Below are 22846 nucleotides of genomic sequence, written 5' to 3'. Positions count from 1 at the left end.
CATTGGGCTAGTATATAGTCGTACCTGTATGTTTCGTGACAGTAATACACATATAAAACACTACATATATGACCATATACACATACATATACATGCACACATATATGTATACATATGCATATTTACGAGTTATTAAATTTATGGACAAACTTATGGATGTATATGTGCCTCTCTGTGTATGTGTCTGCATTAGTTCAGTTTGGATATGACATTAGGTGGGATCTCCCTGGCTTTCCATTCTAGCTCATTTCCTGGCAGATCTAGGAGAAAAGAGAACTGTCCCCTTGCCAGAGGAGGTGGGGGTAGGGAGTCCCGCACCCAGGATCTCACAGAGCAACAGAATCTCAGCTCAGCAAGATAGATGCATAATTAAAGATAGATAAATTGATCACCATAGACATCTAGATATAGGTAAATATAGACAGACAGAGAGTCAAATAGCTAACTGGCTAGATGATAGACAGACAGACCAACAGACAGATGGATAGATAGATAGATAGATAGATAGATAGATGATAGACAGACAGACAGATAGATAGATGGATGATAGATAGACAGATAGAGGGATAGATGGATGGATGGATGGATGGATAGATAGATCAATTGATTGAGTGATCTATCAATAGATAGATAGATAGATAGATAGATAGATAGATAGATAGATGGATGGATAGAACTTTTATTATTTATGTTCCAGGCACTGTACTAACTAAGCAGCGGAGATTCAGATATAAGCAAGCAAGTCTCTACTTTCAATCAGCTTACATTCTAATGAGGGAAGACAATACAAAAAGTGGTACTGGGAAAGGAGGAGGGGCATCAATATGGTGTGGCTATTACGGCTGCCAAGTGTCATGGAGGCCACCATCTATCTGAGCTCAGCATCTCAGAGACTGTCTGAAGTTCTGATGGGAAGGGGTAGAGGGGAGAAGATGAGAACAATGGCCCCTAGAGCTTGACTCAGACCCTCCTTGTGGATAACTGTACTGTCTATGACTCTTTAAAACATGGATCACAAAGGGAAGATGAACACAGATTATCTTGAAGATTCAAAAGTCCCTGGATTTGGCTTGGAAATCCCCAGTAACAAATGCCATCCCTTTTGACCCTTTGTAGGAATTTCCCATCTGATCTCACACCCAGTAGAGTGATCCATGAAAGGGATAGGACTTTGGGGGTCTTCTCGTACAAGAAGGAACTGAGACCCAGCTGGGATGCCCTTTGGCTTGGGCTCCAGGCAATGCATGGCCTGGGAGCTCCCACTGTGACAAGGTCTATAGGAAAATCAGATAGCACAAGGAAGAGTTTGGGTTAAAAAATTCTTTAATTCCTTCAGATCCAGGCAGAGGCAGAGAGAGGAAGAGAGTGAATTAGGCCTTCAGATCATGCTTAAGTCCATGTGGAATGGAACCTGGCCCTGGCCCCAATTCCTCTCCTTGTAGTAATACAATGATGGCAACTTTGTGGAGGGTGTGTGTGTATGTGTCTCATTGTGTTTTCTCTCCATTCTCAATTCTAATCATTCACAAATATTTACTGAGCACCTGTGATGTCTCTGGCCTTAGGATGGACTGTTTGACAGATATAGAAATAGAAGGTATAGTCCCTGTCCTCAGGATGGTTATATGTCTCTCAGTCACAGGTACTAATATAAAATAAAGTTCTCACCTTCATAGTCCTTAGCACAGTCAAATGAATAGGCATAAATTTATCAATGCGAATGATGTTAAAGAAGATTCACTGTCATCTGCCTGTCTATTGTCAGCTAAAGCCTTTCTGTCTGATTTGCAGCTGAGTTCCCCTATCTCTATCTGTAAACCAAGGGTGGGGAACTTGTAGTTTTGAGGCCACACGTGGCCCTCTAGGTCTTCAACCTTCTAGGTCTTCAAATGTGGCCCTTGAGGACCTAGAGGGCTACATATGGCCTCAAGGCTGCAGGTTCCCTACCCCTGCTAAACCATATTAGAATATGAATTCCTTGAGATCAGGGACTGCCTCACTTTTCTATTTGTATACCTATGTTTTCCATTCCAAACATTCATATGGAATATTTGTTCCTGACCAGTGGTAGAGCCTTCCAGGCTCATATTGGTTTAATCAGCCATAGTCAGGCACACTGTATGTTGGACGTGACATAGTGATGTCATTTTGGTTTTCTTCCATTATGAAGGACAGCAACTACAACCACCACCACAGGTTTAGTACTTGGCTTTGAACAAAGTAAGCACTTAATAAATACTTTTTTCTATTCATTCATTACAGTCAAATTGGACTCCCACAATCAAAGTGGGATCATCTACTGAGGAGGGATAAGGCACATTCCTACGATATTTCCCTTAGGCAGAAGATTGAGAGGGTCCAGCCCCTGGCCCAGAACCTTAGGCCCTCCCTAAAGGACAAAAAAAGTTCAGATTCTACTGAAGGTCATATCCAAGAAGGCACCTACACATCCTTTAGAGATGTCTCATACTGCTCATGGCTCTCTCTACCCCACATTAGTCCACTAAATAAGCCCAGCCTTAGCATGATGGTTAGCTAATTCATGACTTGATTACCTCCACCAATGATAGGTGAAAGGAGCCATGGATCTGCCTTCTTCACTGTCTAGTAGCCTTCAAGGTAGCTCCAGGGCCACCCCCTTGAGGAAGACTTTCCAGGTCCTTCCATTTGTTTGTGCTGTTCCTATCCTTCCAAAATTATATAGATGTTTATATTATTAAATTATCAAAATTATATATTTATAAAGCATAAGGTATAATATATATTTATATATTACATATATAAATTTTATACACACACACACACACATATAAAGTATATATGAATTTTTGTCCTTTCCGCATGATGGAATGTAAGCTCCTTGAAGGTAAGGACTGTTTTGTTTGTCTTTGTATCTCTAGAGTCTAGCATAGGGTATGGAATGTAGTAGCTTGCTGAATTGTATTGGATTGCTTCCCTGTGTGACTTCGGGCAAGTCACTTAATCCAGGCCTCAGTTTCCTTTTCTGTAAAATGAAGGGATCAGATAAAATGACCAATAAGTTCCCCTCCAGTTCTGGATCTTCTACAAATTTTCTAGCCCAGGAGGGAGGGAAAGAAGGTAGAGGCCCCAGGATATTACGTTCAGGCCAAAATGAATTGCCTTTTAGGTAACTAAGAAATCAACAAGTGTTTACTAAGCTTCTACTCTGTTTCTGGTACTGTCCCAGGTGCTAGAGATGCAAAGACAGAAATCGAAGAGTCGTTCACTTTAAGGAGGCACTGCCAGTGAGGGGGAGTCACTCAGGAAAGACTTTAGGGAGGAGTTAGCACTTGAGCTAATCTTTGAATGAAGCTAGAGATCCTGAGAGATGGAGGTGGGGAAGGGAGAGTTTTCCATGCATGGGGAACAGACAGCTTGTGCAAAGGAAGAGACAGAAGAAGGAATCTTGTGTGTAAGGAACAGCCAGTAAGACAGTTTCATTGGAACAATGTGATTGAGGGAGAGTAGTAACGTGTAATCAACCTAGAAAATTGGGTTCCTATCAGCCTGTCCAGCCCTATTGCATGTTACTCTAAATAAACAAAATTTCTCATTTATATATCTAGTTTTCAAACGTATGTAGCAGCTGATATGATGAATAAAGTACAAAAACTAATCTTGTAATAGCTTTTTCCCATCATGTACCATCTCAATCTATGGCTGCAGATAGAAATAGTTGTTATCATGATGGGGGGGGGGGCGGAGCGGTGTTGCTATGAAAATTTTTGCCATTGAAAAAAAGTTCTCAATCTTAAAAAAAAAAAGCTGGAAATCACTGACCTAATTCAACCTTCCCCTTTGACAGAAAAGGCAGCAGAAGCCCAGAGAAAGGAAACGAGTCACTTCTAACAGTATGGGAAGATTTCTTTCTTTTTTTCTTTCACTCAATTACATGTAAATGTTTTTTGACATTTGCTTTTTTTTCAGTTGAGTTCCAAATTCTCTCTCTCCCTCCTTCCCCTTCCCCTCCTTGAGAAGGCAAGCAATTTGATATGGACTATACATGTGAAGTCATGCAAAACATTTCCATATTAGCCATGTTCCAAAAGAAAACACAGACACCCCCCAAAAAAACCCCAAGAAAAATAAAGTTTAAAAAAAGGTATGTTTCAATCTGCATTCAGACTCCATCAGTTCTTTCTCTGAAGGTGGATAAGTCCTTCAGAATTGTCTTGAATCATTGTATTGCTGAGAAAACTATTCACTCACATCTGATCATCATACAATATTACTATTACTATGCGCAGTGTTCTGGTTCTGCTCACTTCACTTTGCATCAGTTCATGTGCTTTAAAGGAAGAGTTCTTGAGGGAGCTGGGATTTTGGATACTCCTTGGAGAAGACGGTGGTGGAGCAGACTCTCCATTTGGGCAGTGTTTATTTAGAAGTCAATTTGTATCCATGTCAGTGTCTTTGTCTTATACAAGACTTTCTAGACTAGGTTTATGTAACCTGGTGTGCTAAGGATCTAGCCAGTGGGTAGGTGGAGTGTAGTCCCCAATGGAATATAAGCTTTTTGTGGGCAGAGATTATTTCACTTTTATTTTTGTGTTTCTAGCTCTTAGCTGGGCTAGCTCCTAGCACAGTGCCTGGCACATAGTAGATCCATAGTTAATTCTTGTTGATTGATTAGTTGGTGGTAATTGGGTCACAGTCTATAGCAAGGGTACCTCTACCTCCCTATTTACCTTGTTTCTGAACCCAATTACATTTTTCACAGAATCACAGAACAATAAAACTGGAGTGGATCATCTGTTCCAACTCTAACTCCCTCATTTTACAGATGGGGAAACTGAGGCCCAGAGAGGCAAAGTGATGTCTCACTGATCCAGGGCTGCCTCTCTTTCAGCTACTTCCCTCCTCCATTAGAGAACAGGAAGTTCCTCAGTACTTGCTGGATGTGAGTCATTAGGGCAAGATAAGACCTCCCTGCGTCTCAGCCTCCAGACCTTCCCTCACCCCACTTTGAGGCTGCTCCGGAGCAGAAAGTAACTGGTACCTCACCAGGCCCAGGATACTGTTGCAGGCATGTCGATGCTGAATAGAAGCTGGATGGTGATGGAGGTGACACAGATTGCTCAGAAAGAAGGCTGAATTTGGAGCCGGAAGCCCTGGGTTCAAGTGTTTACTTGTTTTAGGTCTTGGGAAAGTCGCTTCCTGTTCTATGGGCCTCGGTCTCCTCACTTATGTACTGAAGAAGTTGGAATAAAATAATCTCTTAAGGCTTCTTTTGTAATCCTATTCTTACTCTGGGACTGCAGACTCGAATGCCTGTTTTAAATACTTGTCCCAGTTACCTCTTTTCTTCTGGGAGAAAGGTGTTTGCCTCATCTTACACCTTCCCCTGACTCCCATCTTCTACGATTTTAGGGGACCCTATGCTCTCTACTCGGGGTATGACTTGTATACCAAACTTACATATAGTTTTGTAAGCCAGCGTCGCAGCTAGATGGAGGCAATGGAAGCTGTTTGCATGCTCCGCTCAATGAAAGGGTTCGAAAGCCAAGGAATTGGGTGTGTGTGTGGGGGGGGGGGTGCTGCTGCGTGCTTTAGACATGACATTACGGTACCCACTCTACCTTTTCCGCTTCACTTCCTGCTCTTGGGTTTCTCTGGGATAAGTCGGTTTACCGGCAGCGGAGCTGAGAGGGTGAGATCAGCCTGACCCCGATCCTCGGGTTACTGGTCCCCCAGCCCCGCTCTCCTGGCACCCCCCATTAACCCGCGCCACCTGCAGGGGGAGGCAGCTCTGAGCCCCAGCTGGTCTGACTGGTTCTGAGCAGGAAGTCGCCCTCCCTCGCCCGGGGCAGCCAACCAGCCCCAGCTCGGTCCCCAGAGTCTATCTGCACCGTCCCGGGCTGGGAATCTCCCGACCACTGGAGCCAAGGGCCCAGGACAGCTCCCCCTGTCCGAAGGAGCCCAGCGCTGCTCGGCGTAGGGAGTCCACTCCCCAGGAGGTGTGACCTAGAGGCTGGAGTTCTTAATGCCAGCGAGAGGGGGTGTCTGAGCACGCGGGGGGGGGGGGGTGAGATAAGGGACCATGTGATTCACCTGGGCACTGGGCTGGTGCGAGGAGGAGGGACCCAGGGGCAGGTGAGGCGAGGCACAGAGTGGATACCTGTAGGAGGTGGTTGGAGCCAAATAGAAGGAGGAAGAGGAGGAGGAGGAGGGTGCTGTGCCGGGACGAAGCTCCCCAGCTCCCCCGGGACAATGTCTATTAAAAGGAAGAACTGGTCAGCCCTGTCAAGGTGAGTGGATCTGGGCAGAGGGAGAGATCTAAGGGACCTGGGGCAGGGAATCCTGCCTCCCAGAAAGGCAAAAGTTTCCAGGGTGTGCAAGAGGCCCCCAGCACTTTGTCTCTTCTTATTTCTTCCTTTCTCTTGACCAGAGTTGGGGATGGGGAATAAGGAATTGGACAAAAGATTCCCTTTCACACTTTAGTGGATCCAGCACTCTGGGTCAGGTGTCGCCCCTCCCTGGGGCCCTGTGTTGTCCTGCCTGAGTAGTGAGTAGAAAAATCCTAGCATGTCAGTGCTGGAAAGATCTTAAAAGATCTAATCCAAACCCTTCATTTTATAGGGGTGAAATGTAAAGCGATTTGCCATAAGACACATAGCATTCCAACGCAGCTTTGTAGCTTCCTTCTCCCAGGCTTTGCAGACCCACATCTGGAAAGCAGAATTGGGATGCCCCCAAACTTTAGGTCCTCCCTACATGAGTGTGGGACCCACTGTGGGTTTTCTTCAAGTAGCCTGTCTCCCCTCCCATTATGGTTAGGGGCTGTGGGCTACAGGGGGCTGAGCCAACCTTACCATCCTCCTGCATGGTCTGAATGTTTTCTAATAAGGATGCAAGCAAGGGGGAGGTCTGTGAAGGGAGGTTGGAGGGCCTTGTCACTCATACTTAGACTTCATGGCCTCAGATTGCTTCAGGGTGGTACTTCATTACAGGGAGTGGAACCCCATTCATTTTCACATTTCTTGGGCAGAACACAGTGATGCTTTGAAAATTAAAAATCCAGGAGTTAGATAAGGGCCATTGTTTAGGATACATGATGACCAAAAGGAGAGATTCTGTGTGTGCGTGTGTGTGTGTGTGTGTGTGTGTGTGTGTGTGTGTGTGTGTGTGTGTGTGTATTAGGAGATAGATGTTTTGTCCCTCAACCTCTCCTGAAGAGAACATAGCTTTGGCACATAGTTGGAAGCTTATTTACGCTTCAGGTTAGGCTTCAGTCTAACTGGGGAAAGGGCAAGAGGACTCAGGACCTTGACCCTTTGATTATGAAGTCACACCAGGGTCAGAGTGAGCTCAGACGAATTTCCAACCAGAAGGAGCATGGGCAATAGGTTCCCTAACCTTCTTTGGGTCTACACCCCACCCCATTGCTGAGGTGTATATAATATCTTCAGTTCAATCATAGCACTAATCTACATGATCCTTTTCACTTCGAGGCTGGGAAACCTAAGACCTACATATCATAAATGACTTGCCCAAGGTCACACAGCGATATAGGAACAGAGGTAGAACTGGGATCCTCCAGATCCTGGGACTATAGCCAGAGATAGGCTGATAGAAGTTGATGTGTATGTTAGGGGTGTAGGGGGGCAGTGTAGGTCCAGGTCAGTCAATGAAGATGAGAGGGGGTGGTTCTGTCTGACTCCCAGTTCCCTTCCCCAGTCAAGTTTGACATTTTTGTTTCTTTCAGAAATTTATCATCACATCCTTCTTTTTCTCTCCATCACGATACCACAAGGTCTCAGGGAAGGAGTATTCAAGGCCCAGAAAGGATCAGGACCTTCAAGCCCAAATAACATTGATAAGACTAGATTCAGGACCCTAATTCAAAGGCCATCAAATATCTCAGGGGGGTGGAGGCCAATTTCAACCCCCAACCCTCATTAACCTTACTAAACTCTAATACAGAAGGTGCTCTCTGGTGGGCTCTAGAAAGTGGGAGAGCAGGAGTTCCCAGCCTAATTCTGGCAGTGAGCCCAAAAAGAGGGAAACCAGCTCTCTGGAGAAGGGGCCCTGCCTGCCAGGGCTGGTGGAGATGCCCCAGGAAAGGGCTGTGCTCAGGGTGTGGCCAATGGAACCATGGCCTTGGACTCTGTGTGTATGTCAGCATATGGTGCTCTCTCTCTCTCTCTCTCTCTCTCTCTCTCTCTCTCTCTCTCTCTCTCTCTCTCTCTCTCTCTCTCTCCCCCGCCCTCTATATTATGTGTGGGAAAGGAGTGACCCAATGTACATACATATAGAAAAGTTATGCTAGAAGGTTAAAGTCAGAAAGAGTCCTTGGAGATCATTTAGTGCAAACCCTTCATTCTCCAAATGAGGAGCCCAAGGCCCAGAGAAGTTCACAGATTTATCCAAGATCACGGGGCTAATTAATGGCACTTTCAGGACTAGCACCCAGGTCTCCTGACTTCCAGTTCAATGACATTGTTCTGTGTTACATGTGTGAATATATTTATAAAAATACTGATAGCTTCAGTTTATATAACACTTCAAAGTTTTTAAAAAGCATTTTATACTAAACAAAACTTGGGTAGGCAATGTATTGTTACTCTCATTTTATAGTTGGGGAAATTGATGCTCTAAGAGGTAAAATTACTTTAATTTTTAGTATTTGGAGCTGGGAAGGACCTTAAAAGGTATTTAGTATAACTCTTTTATTTTACAAATGAGGAAACTGAGGCCCACAGAAGTTACGTCACTTGCCCCAAGGTCATAGTTAGTAGCAGAACATGACAAGAATCCAGGTGCATGGACTTTGAGTCCAATATTTTCCAACTATCACGTAGCCCATGTGTATATACTTATGGGGACTTTAAAAGGTTGGAGGTGAGGCTCGGGTTTGTTGTCAGACTGCCATTTGTTTCAATGAAAGTTCCATGCTCCAGAATGTGACTAACGCGCAGGAATCTCTTCCTTATAACAGGCTTAGCAGTCACTACATTTGACTGTGCCTTGTCCTACCTTAAGGAATTAGATCCCCTCCTGAAGCCAGTCCCCCTCTGGGCAGTGGCAGTTGCTGGTGGACCATCATCACCCGAATGAGACACCTAAAGCAGAGAGAAGCTTCTTGTTGTATTAAAAAAACAAGCAGTGGGAAGCATCTGTGAGTCACCCATCACCGTAACCCGAGCCTCTTGTTCTGCAGGGCCCCCAGCTCTTTGCTGGGTGGGGCAGGACGGAGGGTGGGGCAAGTGTAGCCACAGCCCAAGCCTATTTCGGAAGAGGACAAGGGGGAAACCACCCTGGAGCTGGACAAAGGTCTTAGCTGCATCTTCAGATATTAACTGCTAATAGGATCATAGATTTAGAGATAGAGAGGACCTTAATAAATGCTTTTTAAATTGAATTAGAGAGATCAGTTCGTTCTTTTTTACAGATGAGAAAACTGAGACCCATAAATATCAAAGGACTTACGCAAGCTTACATAGGTAGTAACTAGCAAAGCCAGGTCCTCTGACTCCCAGCCCAATATTCTTATCACTATCTTATGCCAGCTGCTGGGGACCCTAAACAGGACCTTGTGGGGATGGTCTCAGAAGATAGAGTGAGATCTTGGGACTGGATGGAGCAAGAAGGGGTTGGAGGGGGGTGGAGAGCATTCAGTGTTTCTGGGAAAGAGGCTTCTGGGAGGACAGACCAACCTCACGTTCCATCAAGGCCTGGCTGTGGATGTTCCTGCTCGCTGCTTCCTCTGCTGCCCTGTTGCTATTTCTGCCCCTCCTTCCCTTCTCACCTTGGCAGGAGAAGCCAAGGCTGGTCCGTGGGGGGTCATAAAGGGAACCGAGAGAGGCTGGCACGGAGCAGTCCAGGCTCTGGGTTAATCATTGGCCTGAATATTGTGATGGGAGCTCGAGTCTTGCCCTGATTTATTTGCCCAGGCTGGGCCCTGCCTGGCCTCTTAATTTGCCAGCCAGATACGTCTGGTCTCCTGCTTCTTCACCCCCGGCAGAGGCACACTCAGCGTATTATAGCTTTGAGAGTGTTCCTATAATGCTTCAAGGTTTGCGAGGCGCCTGACAACATCATCTCACCCTATCCTTAACACGAACCTGGGCAGAAGGCGCTATTATGATTCCCATTTTACAGATAAAAAAGTCGAGGTAGTTAGAGGTTAAGCTTTATTGCCCAGAATCCCAGATCTAGTAAATATCCGAGATGGGGCTTGACTTAGGTCCTTCTGACTCCAGGCCCAGGGCTCCATCCACTAAGCCAGATGCATACAACGTGGAGATCTTCTCATCCAACATGCCCACTTGATGTAACTGAGGCACAGAGAGGTTTTAGAGTCTTAGCCATTTCCTTTTATTCAGGTCTATAGCATCTCTGGAATCACGCTTTTCCTAGGGTTGGCATCTTGCTAGGAAGAAGAAAGAAGAAGGGAGCCAGTGATTTCAGGGCTGGACACAGGAGGGAGGAATGGATAAATTAAAAACAACAACAATGTATTAAGTATTTACTATGTGCCAAGCTTTGTGCCAAGGGTTGTAGATACAAATAAAAGATCAAAGGCCACTCCTACCCTCAAGGCGCTCATATTTTTAGATTAATGCATTAATTAATTAATTTTAATAGTGTTTTATTTTTCCAATTATTTGTAAAGACAATTTCAAATATTCATTTTAACAAAATTTTGAGTTCCAAATTTTTCTCCCTCCCATCCCAATTTCCAATTTTTTGCCACCGCAAAAAGAGCCGCTATGAATATTTTTGTGCATGTAGGTTCCTTTCCCTGTTTTCTCAAGGTGCTCATATTCTTATAGAGGGGAACAGTATTTATCAGTCTGCACATGCCCCTGAGTGGGTGATGAAAGCAAAGACTAGGGAAGTGAGAATAGGAGCTGCAGATGTCCTGGGCCTAGATGACTAGGACTAGCCAGGCAGAGTGATTCATTATTAGGTTCTGATCAACAAGAAACCAATGCCATATAAGGCTCCAGGGGAGGCTGGATAAATAAGCTACTTCAGTTAGGGAGGAGAACTTGTGGGAAGTGGGGCTTTTCAGGGCCTAGGAGCCTTGAAGACTCTAGTCCAACTCAGTCCTGGGAAAGGCGACTTTCCTGGACAGTGGCAGGGTTTTCCCTTGACGTAGCTAGCTCTGTTCTCAAGAGGAAGTCTTGTCTCAGAATCCGAGTTGAAAGGAACCCATCTAGACCTACTGAAACTCAGATAGAATTCCCCCCTCCAGTGATGAGGAACCTATTACCGCCTACTGCCACACTTGGATGCTTTCGATTTTTAGGAAGATTTTCCTTATATGGAGCCAAAATCTGCCTCCTTGCTTCTTCCATTCATTGCTTAGATTCCCCCCTCTGGGGGCAAGTGGACTCAACCTAACCCTTTTCCCCCTTTGCCATCCCTTCCAGTCCTTGGAAGATAGCTATCATATCCTCCCAAGCCTCTTCTTCTCCATGTTAAATATCACCAGTTCCAAAATCTCAGCCTCAAATGGTATGTTCTCTGGTCCTCTCACTGTCCTGGTCTGTTCCTCCTCTCCAGCTTGTCATTGTCCTTCCTAGAATGAGCAATGACCTCTGGCCTGGGAAACATCCCTCTTAGCCAGAGTTGGCCTGAGAAAGGGGGCTTGGTGGCTGAGAAAGAAGCCTCAGGGACAAGTCCAGGGAACTAAGAGTTACTTAGTCTGGAGGAAAGAAGACGGATCATGGAGAAGATTCTCCCTGGATATGTATGAATGTGCAGGGTCTAGTTTGGTTTTGAAGCTGCATTAATAATCTTTCAGGTTTTTGGAGACTAGCTCAAAACATCATTAGAGGAATGTTTCTATTGAGCATTTGGCCCTCAGCTAGTCTTGTGCAGAGAGATCCATAGATCTGGCCCTTACCTCAGTGGGAACTAAAGGTTCAAGGGAGGCAGCAGCTCATAAATCCTCACCACCAGGGCCTAGCACTTCCTAGCTGTGTGACCCTGGGCAAGTCATTTCATCCTATTTACCTCAATTTCTTCATCTGTAAAATGAGCTGGAGAAGGAAATGGCAAACCACTCCGGTGTCTTTGCCAAGAAAACCCCAAATAGGGTCAGGACGAGTCAGACATGACTGAAAAATGACTCAACAACAGGGCCTGACAGAACCTTACCTAATTCCTATCTTCCAGGCTATAGAAAGAGATGAATTGTCCAAAGATGGACAGTTGTGGGGTAATAAAAAGAGCCCTGAACTAGGAGACAGACAGCTTGGTTTTTAAGTCCAGAAACAGACACTTACTGGCTGGGCATATCGCAATCTCCCTGATTCTGTTTTTTCATTTGTAAAGGGGGGATGTTAACATTTGTGCCGCTTAACTGAACAATGTAAATGTGTATGTGTACGTATGTATACATATACATATATATGTGTGTATGTGTGTATGTATGTATACGTGCACACACACACACACACATCTATATATATATATAAAATTTGATCCTCACAACACCATCAAGATAGATGATGTTATTGTCATCCTGATTTTACAGGTGAGGCAGCTAAGGCCAAAAGAGGAGAAATGACTTACCCAAGGTCACATAATGAATAAATGTTTGAGGCAGGATTTGAATTCAGGTCTTCCTGGCTCTAGGTCCAGCATTCTATCCACTGAAGCATCTACCTTTGCAGAGAAGTTGTCAATCTGTTTTGGTAGAGGGAATGTCCTCACCAGGAACTCCCTCCACCAATAAGGTCAGAGTCCTAAGTCAATAATTGCTCACCTCACAGGGTGAGTATAAGGAAGCAGGGAGAGGTAATGGGGAGGAAAGCCCTTGGCAATCCCTGAAGGACCCTTCAAATGTAAAGTGTTTTACGGGGATGAAATGATAGTGACCATGTCCAGCTGCTGAAATGGACAAGGACGGATGGATCCAAGCTGTAATGGAGAGGGTTGAGGTGAGACTTAGGAAATCTCTCCTTGGCTGTCAGAGGAAGGAAAGAGGGAGAGGAGTAGACCTATGTCCCAAGGAGAGAGTTGAAGCATCTCCTTCCTGGGACAATGGGAGAACTTTGAAGGCAGATTCCATGGCATGGGATAGAACCTTTTTGTTTCAGGGCAGAAGGAGGGACACAATGACCATTGGTGACCTGAGAGGCTCTGATTCCCCCACATTTTTATGGAATTGTGATGCAGGTAAGACAGGGAGCTGAAAAAGGCCTGCATATTTGGTCTGAGTCCCTAGGAGGCTGAGAGGGAGCTACTGTCTGCCTTAGGCAAACAATGGGGCGGGGCTGTCTGTATTTATAAAGAATTTACAGATAGATAGAATGTCAGCTTCTTGAGAGCAAGGACTATTTCCTTTTTGTCTTTGTCCTCCCATTGCCTGGCAAACTTAATACGTATTTGCTGCAGAAGAGTGTGGCATTCCTATCATAGAACTTAAGAGCTTGATGGCGGTGACGATGATGATGATGATGGTGGTGGTGGCCGCTGGGTGGCACAGTTGGTCAGAGAGCTGGACTTGGAGTCAGGAAGACCTGAGTTTCAAATCCTGCCTCAAAAAGTTAGCTTGGAACTCTCCCCTTCTCAGCCTTAGTTTCTTCATCTGTAGTATCGTTAGCTAGCCTTTATATAGTTGTTTAAGCTGTTATTATTGTTAATAATAGCTAGCACCTAATTTAAAGTATGCAAAGTGATTTAAAATGTTATCTCATTTTATCTAGGTGCTGTTATTATCCTCCTTTTTATAGATGGGGACACTGAGGCTGTGAGAGGTTAAGTGACTATGGGATTTGAGCTCATCTTCCTGACTCCCGGTCTAGTTCTCTGACCCCCCGAGTCTTGCAACTGCTTCTGAGGAAGGTCCTTAGTGGTCCTCTTTTTCCAGATATAGAAAGGGAATGTGACTGCCTGCTAAAAATTAGTTAGGGATAGTACTGGGATCAGAACTCTACTCCCAGGACAGTGTGCGGCTCTCTCTTTCCTTCTCTGTCTCTCTCTGCCTGTTTCTGTCTCTGTCTATCTCTGGCTCTGTGTTTCTCTGTCTCTGTCTCTCTTTCTCTCCCCCGCTCCAGCTTCCACTCCAATCCTGCAGCCTGAATTTGAAGAAAGATTCTCTACCTGACAAAAGATGCACCTTCAGGATTCTTTTATTTCTATTTTTTGCTGTCTTATAGTTTTTATTTTTTGTTCTTCTAATTTGAAAATGACCAATAAATGTAAGCCCTTCCATATGCAAAGGAATGTATAAGAAACCGTCTCTATTACGTAGAGCTTGTTTTTAAATATATAATAAATTCAACATCATTTCAAAGCTGCCCTGCTTGTCTTTCTCTTCTGTGAATAAAGAATCCCCCAAACTTCAATGACTTTCTCCTCCTCCTCCTCTTCCTCCTCCTCCTCCTCCTCCTCCTTCTTATCTCTATCCTCTTTCCCTCACCAATTCCTACCTGCAATTTTATTTTTAAAAAGTCTTCCCTTCGGGGAAGCTAGATGGCACAGTGAGTAGAGCATCGGCCATGGAGTCAGGAGGACCTGAGTTCAAATCCAGCCTCAGACACTTGACACACTTACTAGCTGTGTGACCTTGGGCAAGTCACTTAACCCCAATTGCCCTGCCCTCCTCCCCCCCACAAAAAAAGGAAAAAAAAGCCCTCCCTTGTTCTGAATAAGCAGAGTCAAACAAAACAATCCACATGCCAACCATGACTGACAATGTTGGTCTCATACTGTACCTGGAGTCCATTGCTTCTGTCAGGAGATGGGATGCAGGCTTTATCACTGGTCCACTAGAGCGAATCACAAGCTTCTCAAATGTGCTTTGTAGGTGATTCAGCTTAAAGAAATGTGATTTATTCTCAGATTTATCAGGAATACGGCTAGTGAAATGTGGGCATCTTAACTAAGGAGGGGAGAAATGAGAGAAATGTGATCGAGAACTGGGTTGAGGAAAGGCAGCAGGGGCAGGGTCTTAGAATAGGTGCTAAATACACATGGGGTGGAGAACCTGTGGCCTTGGGGCTGCATGTGGCCCTTTACTTCCTCAAGTGCGGCCCTTTGACTGAATCCAGACCTCACAGAACAAATCCCCTTCATAAAAAGATTTCTTCTGCAAAACTTGGACTCAGTCAAAAGGCCATACCCAGGGACCTAGAAGGCCACATGTGGCCTCAAAGCTGCTGGTTCCCCACCCCTTTCCTCTTGGCAAGAGGAAAGAAAGTCTCCCTCCTCATTCCCAAATCAGGGGCTTAGGACACATTTCGGTGAGGTTGTTGGGAGAGCTAAAGTCAGTGGCTCAGGGAAAAGCCCTCCATAATCTGCCTTACCTCTGCAAGCCTTATCTCTCCAATCTGAGCATGTCAAGGAAAGTTGTCTCCCACCCATTACCTTTGCCTACAACCTCGATTGCCCCAGAATACTCTCATCACTCCCACTGTCCCATCTCTGCTTCTCAAAGTCCTATCCCTCATTCAGTTCTTCCTTCCATGCTGTGGCCCCCAAACCTCTACTGAGCCTGCTCAGTCCTCAGTGACCTCTTGCTCCTCTGGACTCCAGCAGCGTTTCTTGGCAGTGAGCACAACACAAGATAATGTTATTTGTGTTTGGCTTTCTCCTCTTCCTCTACATCAGAGGCAACATGCGGCAGTGGAAAAGCACTGGCCTTTGCCCACTGGTGATTCATGGCATATGATCTTAGACGGGACCTCAAAGATATCGGCCAGGCCTTCTACTATTCCCTTATCAGTTCCTTAGCTCATAGCCCACAGGGGTGCTTCCAAATCTTTTCTTCTCACTTCTTACTTCCAACTACTGCCCCCCTTCTGTAATGCAACAAATGACCTAACCTTTCATTTTACTGAGATTGAGGCTGGAAAGCAAAAAAGAAAAAGAAGGAAGGAAAAAAGAAAGAATGAAGGGGGGAGGGAAAGGAGGGAGGGATGGAAGAGAGAAAGAGAAGACAGGAAAGGAAGAGAGGAGAAACAAAGAGAAGAAAGAAAAGGATGGAAGAGAGAAAATGAAAATGAGAAGAGAAGAAAGAAAAGGAAGGAAGGAAGGAAGGGAGGGAAGAAGGAAGGAAGGGAGGGAAGAAGGAAGGAAAGAAGGAAACATTAATAAAGCATTTTTAAAATACATAAGAGAAAAAATTTAGAAGGTAGTATAAGCAATGTAACCATATCACTATTGTGCTAAATTTAATTCACATTTAAAAAACTATGTAACCGTAGTTTATGGTTTCATGTAATAGCTAGCATTCATATAGTACTTTAAGGTTTGCAAAGCTCCTTACATACAAAACCTTATTTTGTCCTCACGATAACCCTAGGAAGTAGATGCCATTATTATCATACCCATTTTATAAATAAGAAAATTGAGGCAAAAAGAGGTTATTGTGACTTTTTTAGTCCTTTGCATACTGAAATGTTCATATATGTTCAAGATTGTTGAGTTCATAATAAAAAAGAAAATTCAAAAAGAAAAAAATTCATCTACCTGTGAATTTGCCCAGTCTCTGATCCTTCATTCCTTAAATTTTCTTAGCATTATTATGTTCTCTCCTCCTTCAGGCAAAGCATGAAGGAGCAACTATCATTACTCTTTATTCAAGTTAATTCCTGTACTTGTTCCCTTGATACCATTTGCTCCTGGTTCCTCTAGGACCTTGTTCCCATCACCTTGTCCTTTCCCCCCATGTATTTTAAGTAATTCTTGTGCCGATTCCTTCCTATCTGTCTTCAAAAATGTCCAGGTTTTCCTAGCCCTTAAAAAAAAGCCTTCCCTTTAATCCTTCTAGATACTGTTCTGTTTCCTTGCCTTAACTTCTTGAAAAAGTTTTCTTTTATTGTTTTTATCTCACTACCCACAACCCCTTGATTGCCAGATGGCTGGCTCCTGCTCTCTACCGAAACTGCTCTCTTTTAAATCACCAATGACCTCATAATTGCCAATTCCAATGGCCTTTCCCCTCTCCAGTCAACATCCTCCTTAGCTTCTCTCCAACGTTTAACACTCTTGACCACTCCTGTTGGGCAATCACTCTCTCCCTCAGCTTCAAAAACATCATGTTTTCCTACTTCTCCTAGGTACTTCTTTGCTCCCCTCCTCTCCCCTCTCCTCTCCTCTCCTCCCCTCCTCTCCCCTCTCCTCTCCTCCCCTCCCGTCTCCTATCCTCCCCTCCCCTCCCCTTCCCTTCTCTTCTCTATCCCTACTCTCTTCCTTGGAGAATTTCATTCACTCCCAGGATTTCAGCTACCAACCCCAACACAGACAACTCCCAAATCTAAAAGTTCTGATCTCTTTTCTGAACTCCAGATCCATATCCTGAATTGGCTATAAGACATCTCTACTGGGATGTCTCATCAGCAACTCAAACTCAACATATCTCTGAATGAGCTTATTATTCTCCTTCAAAGCTGCTCTTCCTTTGAAATTCCAGTTCCAGTCTATGGCTTTCATCCACATGAGCACTCTTCATCCACTATCCCGCATTTATAAACTTCAGATTGTCTTAAACCAGCATCTTGGACTTGGAAGGACCTTCACCTAGGCCAACATGAAGAGAAATCCTTACTACCCCATTCCCAATAAGTGGCCATTAAGTCAATGCTTGGAAACCTGCAGTGAGGTCTTTTAACTTTTAGCTTGGCAAAATTCCAGAATACCTTATTAAAGGGATGGTTTGTGGGCATTTAAAAGGTGGAGCTATTAGTACTAAAACCCTAAATGGCTTTACCAAGGACAGGTCATGTTAGAATAACCTTATTTCCTTTTTTTGGATAGGAATTAGGTTGATAATTGGGGAAATACTTACAGACACGGAATACTTAGATTTCAGCAAAGCTTTTGGCTTAGCCTCTTATGCTATCATTGTGGATAGCATGAAGAGATGTGGGACCCGCTATGTCAAAGCAGCAGCTTCTTCTGCTTTTGGACAACTCTGATTCTTAGAAAGGTTTTTCTTGTACAGAGACAAAAATCTGACTGGAATTCTGCCCATTGTTCCTAGTTCTGCACCTCTGGAGGCAAGTAGAAAAAGTCAATCCTGCTTCCGCCACTTGACGGACCTGCTAATTGATGACAATCACCATGGTAGCTATGAAGCATAGTGGCTAGAATGTGGGACTTGGAGTTAGGAAGAACTAAGTTCAAATCTTGCCTTAAACACTTATTAGCAGTGTGACCCTGGGCTAGCACATTTAAATAGCAATTTAAAGTTCGCAAAACACTTTACAAATATTATCTCATTTTGTCCTCACAACAACCCTGGGAAGTGGATGCTATTATTATCCCCATTTTATAGATAAAGAAACTGAGGCAGATGGATGTTAAGAGACTTGCCCAGGCTCACATATCTGGTAAGTATCTGAGGAAAGATTTCAACTCAGGTCTTCCAGACTTGAGGTCAAGTGCTCTATTCACTTCTCTACTTGTCTGCCAATAAATGCTAGTGATAATCATTAAGCCCCATTCCCCACCCTGCCCCAAAATCTTGGATTTTCTAGGCTAACACTCCTTAAGCTGATCATCGCATGGCACAATCTCCTGTCAGTGTCCTTGGCACCTTCTTCTGTATATACTCCAGGTTTTCAGTGTCCTTCCTCTTCCTCTCCTCTCACAGGCAGTCTCATATACCAGGCCTTGCCAATTCTATCTTAGAAACATTTCTTATATCTGCCTCCTCCTCTCTAACCTCTCTCCTCCAGTTCAATCCATTAATATTACCCACCTGGTGAAATGCAATAGCCTTCTTATAGGTTCCCCCCCCCCCCCCATACATCTTGATCCCTGTCTACAATCCATTTTTCATACTGATGCCAGAATAATCTTTCTTACAAAAATATCTGGCCATGTTACTTTTCTGTTCAAAAATGTCATAAGTGGCTTCCAATGGATTCCCAAATAGAGTTCAGACTATGTTGCCTGACTTTCAAAGCCCTTCATGACTTATTCCTACCCTCTTTTTCTAATGTTATCTCATGTAATTAAATTCCCATCCTATTCCAGCCAAACAGGATGACTCTCTGTCCCCATGAAATCAAAGATTGCATTCTTTACACCTCCATGCTTTTACTCAGGCTGTCTCCAACGGCTAGGATGATCTCCCTTCCCCCTATGCCAGTTGAACTCCTATATCTTCTTTAAAGCCCAAATCAAAGGCCATCTTGTTCAGAAAACCTCCCTTTATCTCTCTGTTTATTAATGACCTCCCCGCTCCCATAGGTCTTTTTTTTTTTAAGTAACTTTCTAATGCAATTAATGAATACTATTGTGTGCAGCTATGGGACTTTGGAAAAGTCACTAAACCTTTGTAAATCTCAGTGTCTTATTTGTGAAAATGGTGATTCATTCATTCCACAAGTGTTTATTAGTCATGTACCATTCCTCAGGCTCTGTCTTGAGCAGCGGGAATACAAAGATAAAAAGAAAACAGCCCCTGTCCTCAAGGAACTTAGGTTCTATATTGTATCGTAGTACCTACCTTTCAACATTGTCATGTGAAATGAAATAATACAGGTAAAATACTTTGTAAATCTTTAAGAGCTATATAAATTTCACATATCCTCCCCTCCCCCTTTCTCCTCTTCTTCCTCACCCCTCCCTTCCTTTTCTTCCTCCTCCTCCTCTTCCTCTTCTCCCTTCCCCTCTTCCTTCTCTCACTCTGTTAACTCCTAGAAAACAGGCACCATGTCTTAGCTAAACTTTATATCTTTCCTGGGACTTTGCCTAGTGTTTTGCACATGGGAAATGTTTGAATAATATTTGTTGATTTGACTTGGAATCAGATGACGTGGGTTCAAGTCCTGGTTCTGCCACTTAACTTGTCATGTAACCTTGGGTAAGTCATTTGTGGAGTATTGGATCACAGACCTACAGCTGGCTGAGACCTCAAAGCCATGAAGTGCAACTCTCTCATTTTCCAAATAAGAAACCTGAAGCAGAGATAATTTAAAAAAAAAAAAACTTTCAGAGTCATATAGCTAGAAAATATCCACGGCGGATTTGAACTCTGGTCTCTCTGATTCCAAGTCCAATCTACAACCCCATGAAGTCTTGAGCTATAAGCAATGAGTTTGTCTTTTATTCCTGGCAAAATTTGAGAACACATAATTAAGGACATTTATGAGCATTTAGAACTGGGAAGCGAAAGAAGAAAAGGACCTCGATGTACAAAATTATTTATGGCAGCTTGTTTAGTAGTATATCAAAGAGCTGGAAACTAAGGGAGTGATCATCATTTGGGGAATTGTAAAAAAAAAAATTATTATGTGAATGCAATAGAATATTATTGTGCTTTAGGAAATGATAAAATGGACAGTTTTAGAGAAGCCTGGGAAAACTTGTGTCAATGGATGCAGAGTGAAGTGAACTGAATCAGAAGAATTTGTATAGTACCAGTATTATAAAAACAAACAACTTCAAAGACTAAGAAATCTGATTGTTATAATAAACACCTATCATTCCAGAGTTGATGATACCTATCTCTTGACCAAGAGATGACAGACTCAAGACACAGAATATGAGACCGAGTTGCAGTGTATGATTGTGATGAAATACCATTGTGCTATGAGAAATGATGGGCAAGATGTTTTCAGAAAAAAACTGGGAAGACTCATATGAGATGATGCAAAGTGAAGTTAGCAGAACCAAGGGAACATTGTACACAGTAACAGCAATATTGTACGATGATCAACTGTGAATAACTCAGCTATTTTCAGCAATATGATGATTTAAGACAGTTCTGAAGGACTTATGGTGAAGGGTGCTGTTCACCTCTAGTAAAAAAAAAAAAATAATGGAGTTAGAATGCAAATCAAAGCATACTTCTTAAAAACTTTCTTCATTTTCTTTCTTTTTTGTCTGTTTTCTTTTTCAACATAGCTAATATGGAAATATGTTTTGCATGACTGTACATGCATTATCTATAGCAAATTGCTTGCCTTCTCAAGGAGGGGAGAGAAGAGGGAGGGAGAGATTTGGAACTTAAAATTTTAAAAGATAAATGTTAAAATTTATTTTTACATGTAATTGAGACAAAATGAAATTAAAGAAAGATACAGAATATGATATACATTTTCAGACAGGGCCAATTTGGGGATTTATTTTGCTTGATTATCCATATTGTTATGAGGGCTTTGTTTTTCTTTTTCTAGTAGGAGGTGGGATAGGGTGGGAGGGCGAGGAGTGATAAGGATAGCAAAAAAGGTAGAAGGAGTAGAAAAAAAGGAATAAAAAAGATTGATGTGGCATCTTAAAAAAAACACACAGAGAAGAGAACAAAAGAAATGCCAGAGAGAAGCCTAGACAAGGATAGCTTTGAAAATTAAAGATTGAACTTAGATATTTGAAAAGAAAAGCAAGCTATACATAAGAGAGATCTGTAATTTTCATGTATAATCCCCCTTTTTTCTATTCTACTTTGTACTTGGAAATGCCCATTTTCTTTGGCATTTATGTTCAGAATAAATATAAAATTTAAAAATGAAAGAGGAAACTAGTCACTAAAACCCAATAGATTTAAACAAGAACAAGCCACATCAGACTAAGGTAATTTCTCCTTTTGAGGGATTGGTTTATGAAGGGAATTTTCCAAGTTGAGTGTATTTAGATTTCAGCAGAGCATTTGGTAAAACCTCTTGGGGTGTCCAGATGGACAAAATGTAGTGTTCTGGGTGAGAATGTAGTAAATCTTTGGTGACAGTACTCAACAAGGAATCATCAGTGGGTCAATGTCAGCTTGGAGCCCCCAGGGGAGTACAGCAGGAATTTTTCCTCAGCCCAGTGCTGCTTGACATTTTTATCAATAATTTGGATAAAGGTACAGATGGAACACTTGTCCAGTTTTTAGATGACAAAAATAACATGCTGAATGACCAACCCAGGATACAAAAAGATCTTGACAAGCTCTAACAATAGGGTGATTCTAATAAGATTAACTTTAATCTGATATAAAGTTCCAGACTTTGATTTAAAAAAAAAAAAGAAAGGTGACCTCACAAATACAAGATGCTAGACAATATTCTAGTGAAAATCCTCCCTGGGGGATTGGATAGCCTTCTCCTAGAGGAAAGTTTCCTCCTGAGGAAATTCCTCCCAAATGCACCATCAAGGCCCACTCACCCACACTATCATCTCCTATATTAGAGAGGATTATTGTAAAATCACAGAGTAAAAAGAAAGTTGATTAGAAAGGCATCAAGGGGTTTAAAAAAAAGAAAAAGAGCCTGGGATCAGAGTTGGAAGAACAAGCTGCTAGTGCTTTCCCTCTCAGATTACCTTCCATCTACTATGTATATGTCTTATATATTGTCTCCCCTGGGGCAGTTAGGTGGCACACTGGGATTGGAATCAGGAAGACTCATCTTCATGAGTTCAAATCCAGCCTGAGACACTTACTAGCTGTGTGACACTGGGCAAATCACTTAACCCTGTTTGCTTCAGTTTCCTCACCTTTAAAATAAGCTGGAGAAGGAAATGGCAAACCATTCCGGTATCTTTGCCAAGAAAACCCTAAATGGGGTCACACAGAATTGGAAATAACTCAATAGCAAAAATTGTCTCCCACATTATAACGTGAGCTCTTTGAGGGCAGGGGCCAGATTTTTGACTTGCTTTGTATCTCTGGTTCTTAGCACAGTGCCTGACACATGATAAACACTAAATGCTTCTTGACAGGCTGAATCCCAACTCTGCTACTTACCAGTTGTATGATGCTGGGCAATATTTAACTGCTCAGGAACTTACTGCTTTCATCTGTAAAATGGAGATAATACTACTTGCAGTACTTCCCTTATAGGGGTACTGCATATTATTGGAAGGAAAGTGCTTTGTAACCTGAAAAGTACTAGATAAGTAAAAAATCTATTAAATTATTTCTTATATCGACCCCGCT

General features: G+C 43.1%; 1 protein-coding gene and 1 long non-coding RNA gene across 2 annotated transcripts in view; one reads left to right on the top strand and one right to left on the bottom strand.

Moving 5' to 3' along the window:
* The first annotated feature begins 6069 nt into the window (after positions 1 to 6069).
* LAD1 (ladinin 1) overlaps positions 6070 to 22846 on the top strand; it is a 33904-nt gene continuing 17127 nt past the window's right edge. The window contains exon 1 of the mRNA XM_036756807.1: positions 6070 to 6269. Within this exon, the coding sequence (XP_036612702.1) occupies positions 6232 to 6269 (38 nt within the window). The 5' untranslated portion in view covers positions 6070 to 6231. The remainder of the gene's footprint in view (positions 6270 to 22846) is intronic.
* Positions 10315 to 22706, bottom strand: LOC118848071. The gene is made up of 2 exons (XR_005010237.1): positions 22655 to 22706; positions 10315 to 10393 (listed from the first exon to the last, which is right to left on the bottom strand). It is a non-coding gene; the product is annotated as an uncharacterized LOC118848071 (long non-coding RNA).

Source organism: Trichosurus vulpecula, chromosome 4 (genome assembly GCF_011100635.1).
Source record: "Trichosurus vulpecula isolate mTriVul1 chromosome 4, mTriVul1.pri, whole genome shotgun sequence".
In the NCBI taxonomy this organism is placed as follows: domain Eukaryota; kingdom Metazoa; phylum Chordata; class Mammalia; order Diprotodontia; family Phalangeridae; genus Trichosurus; species Trichosurus vulpecula.
This window is presented reverse-complemented; position numbering and strand designations above follow the sequence as displayed.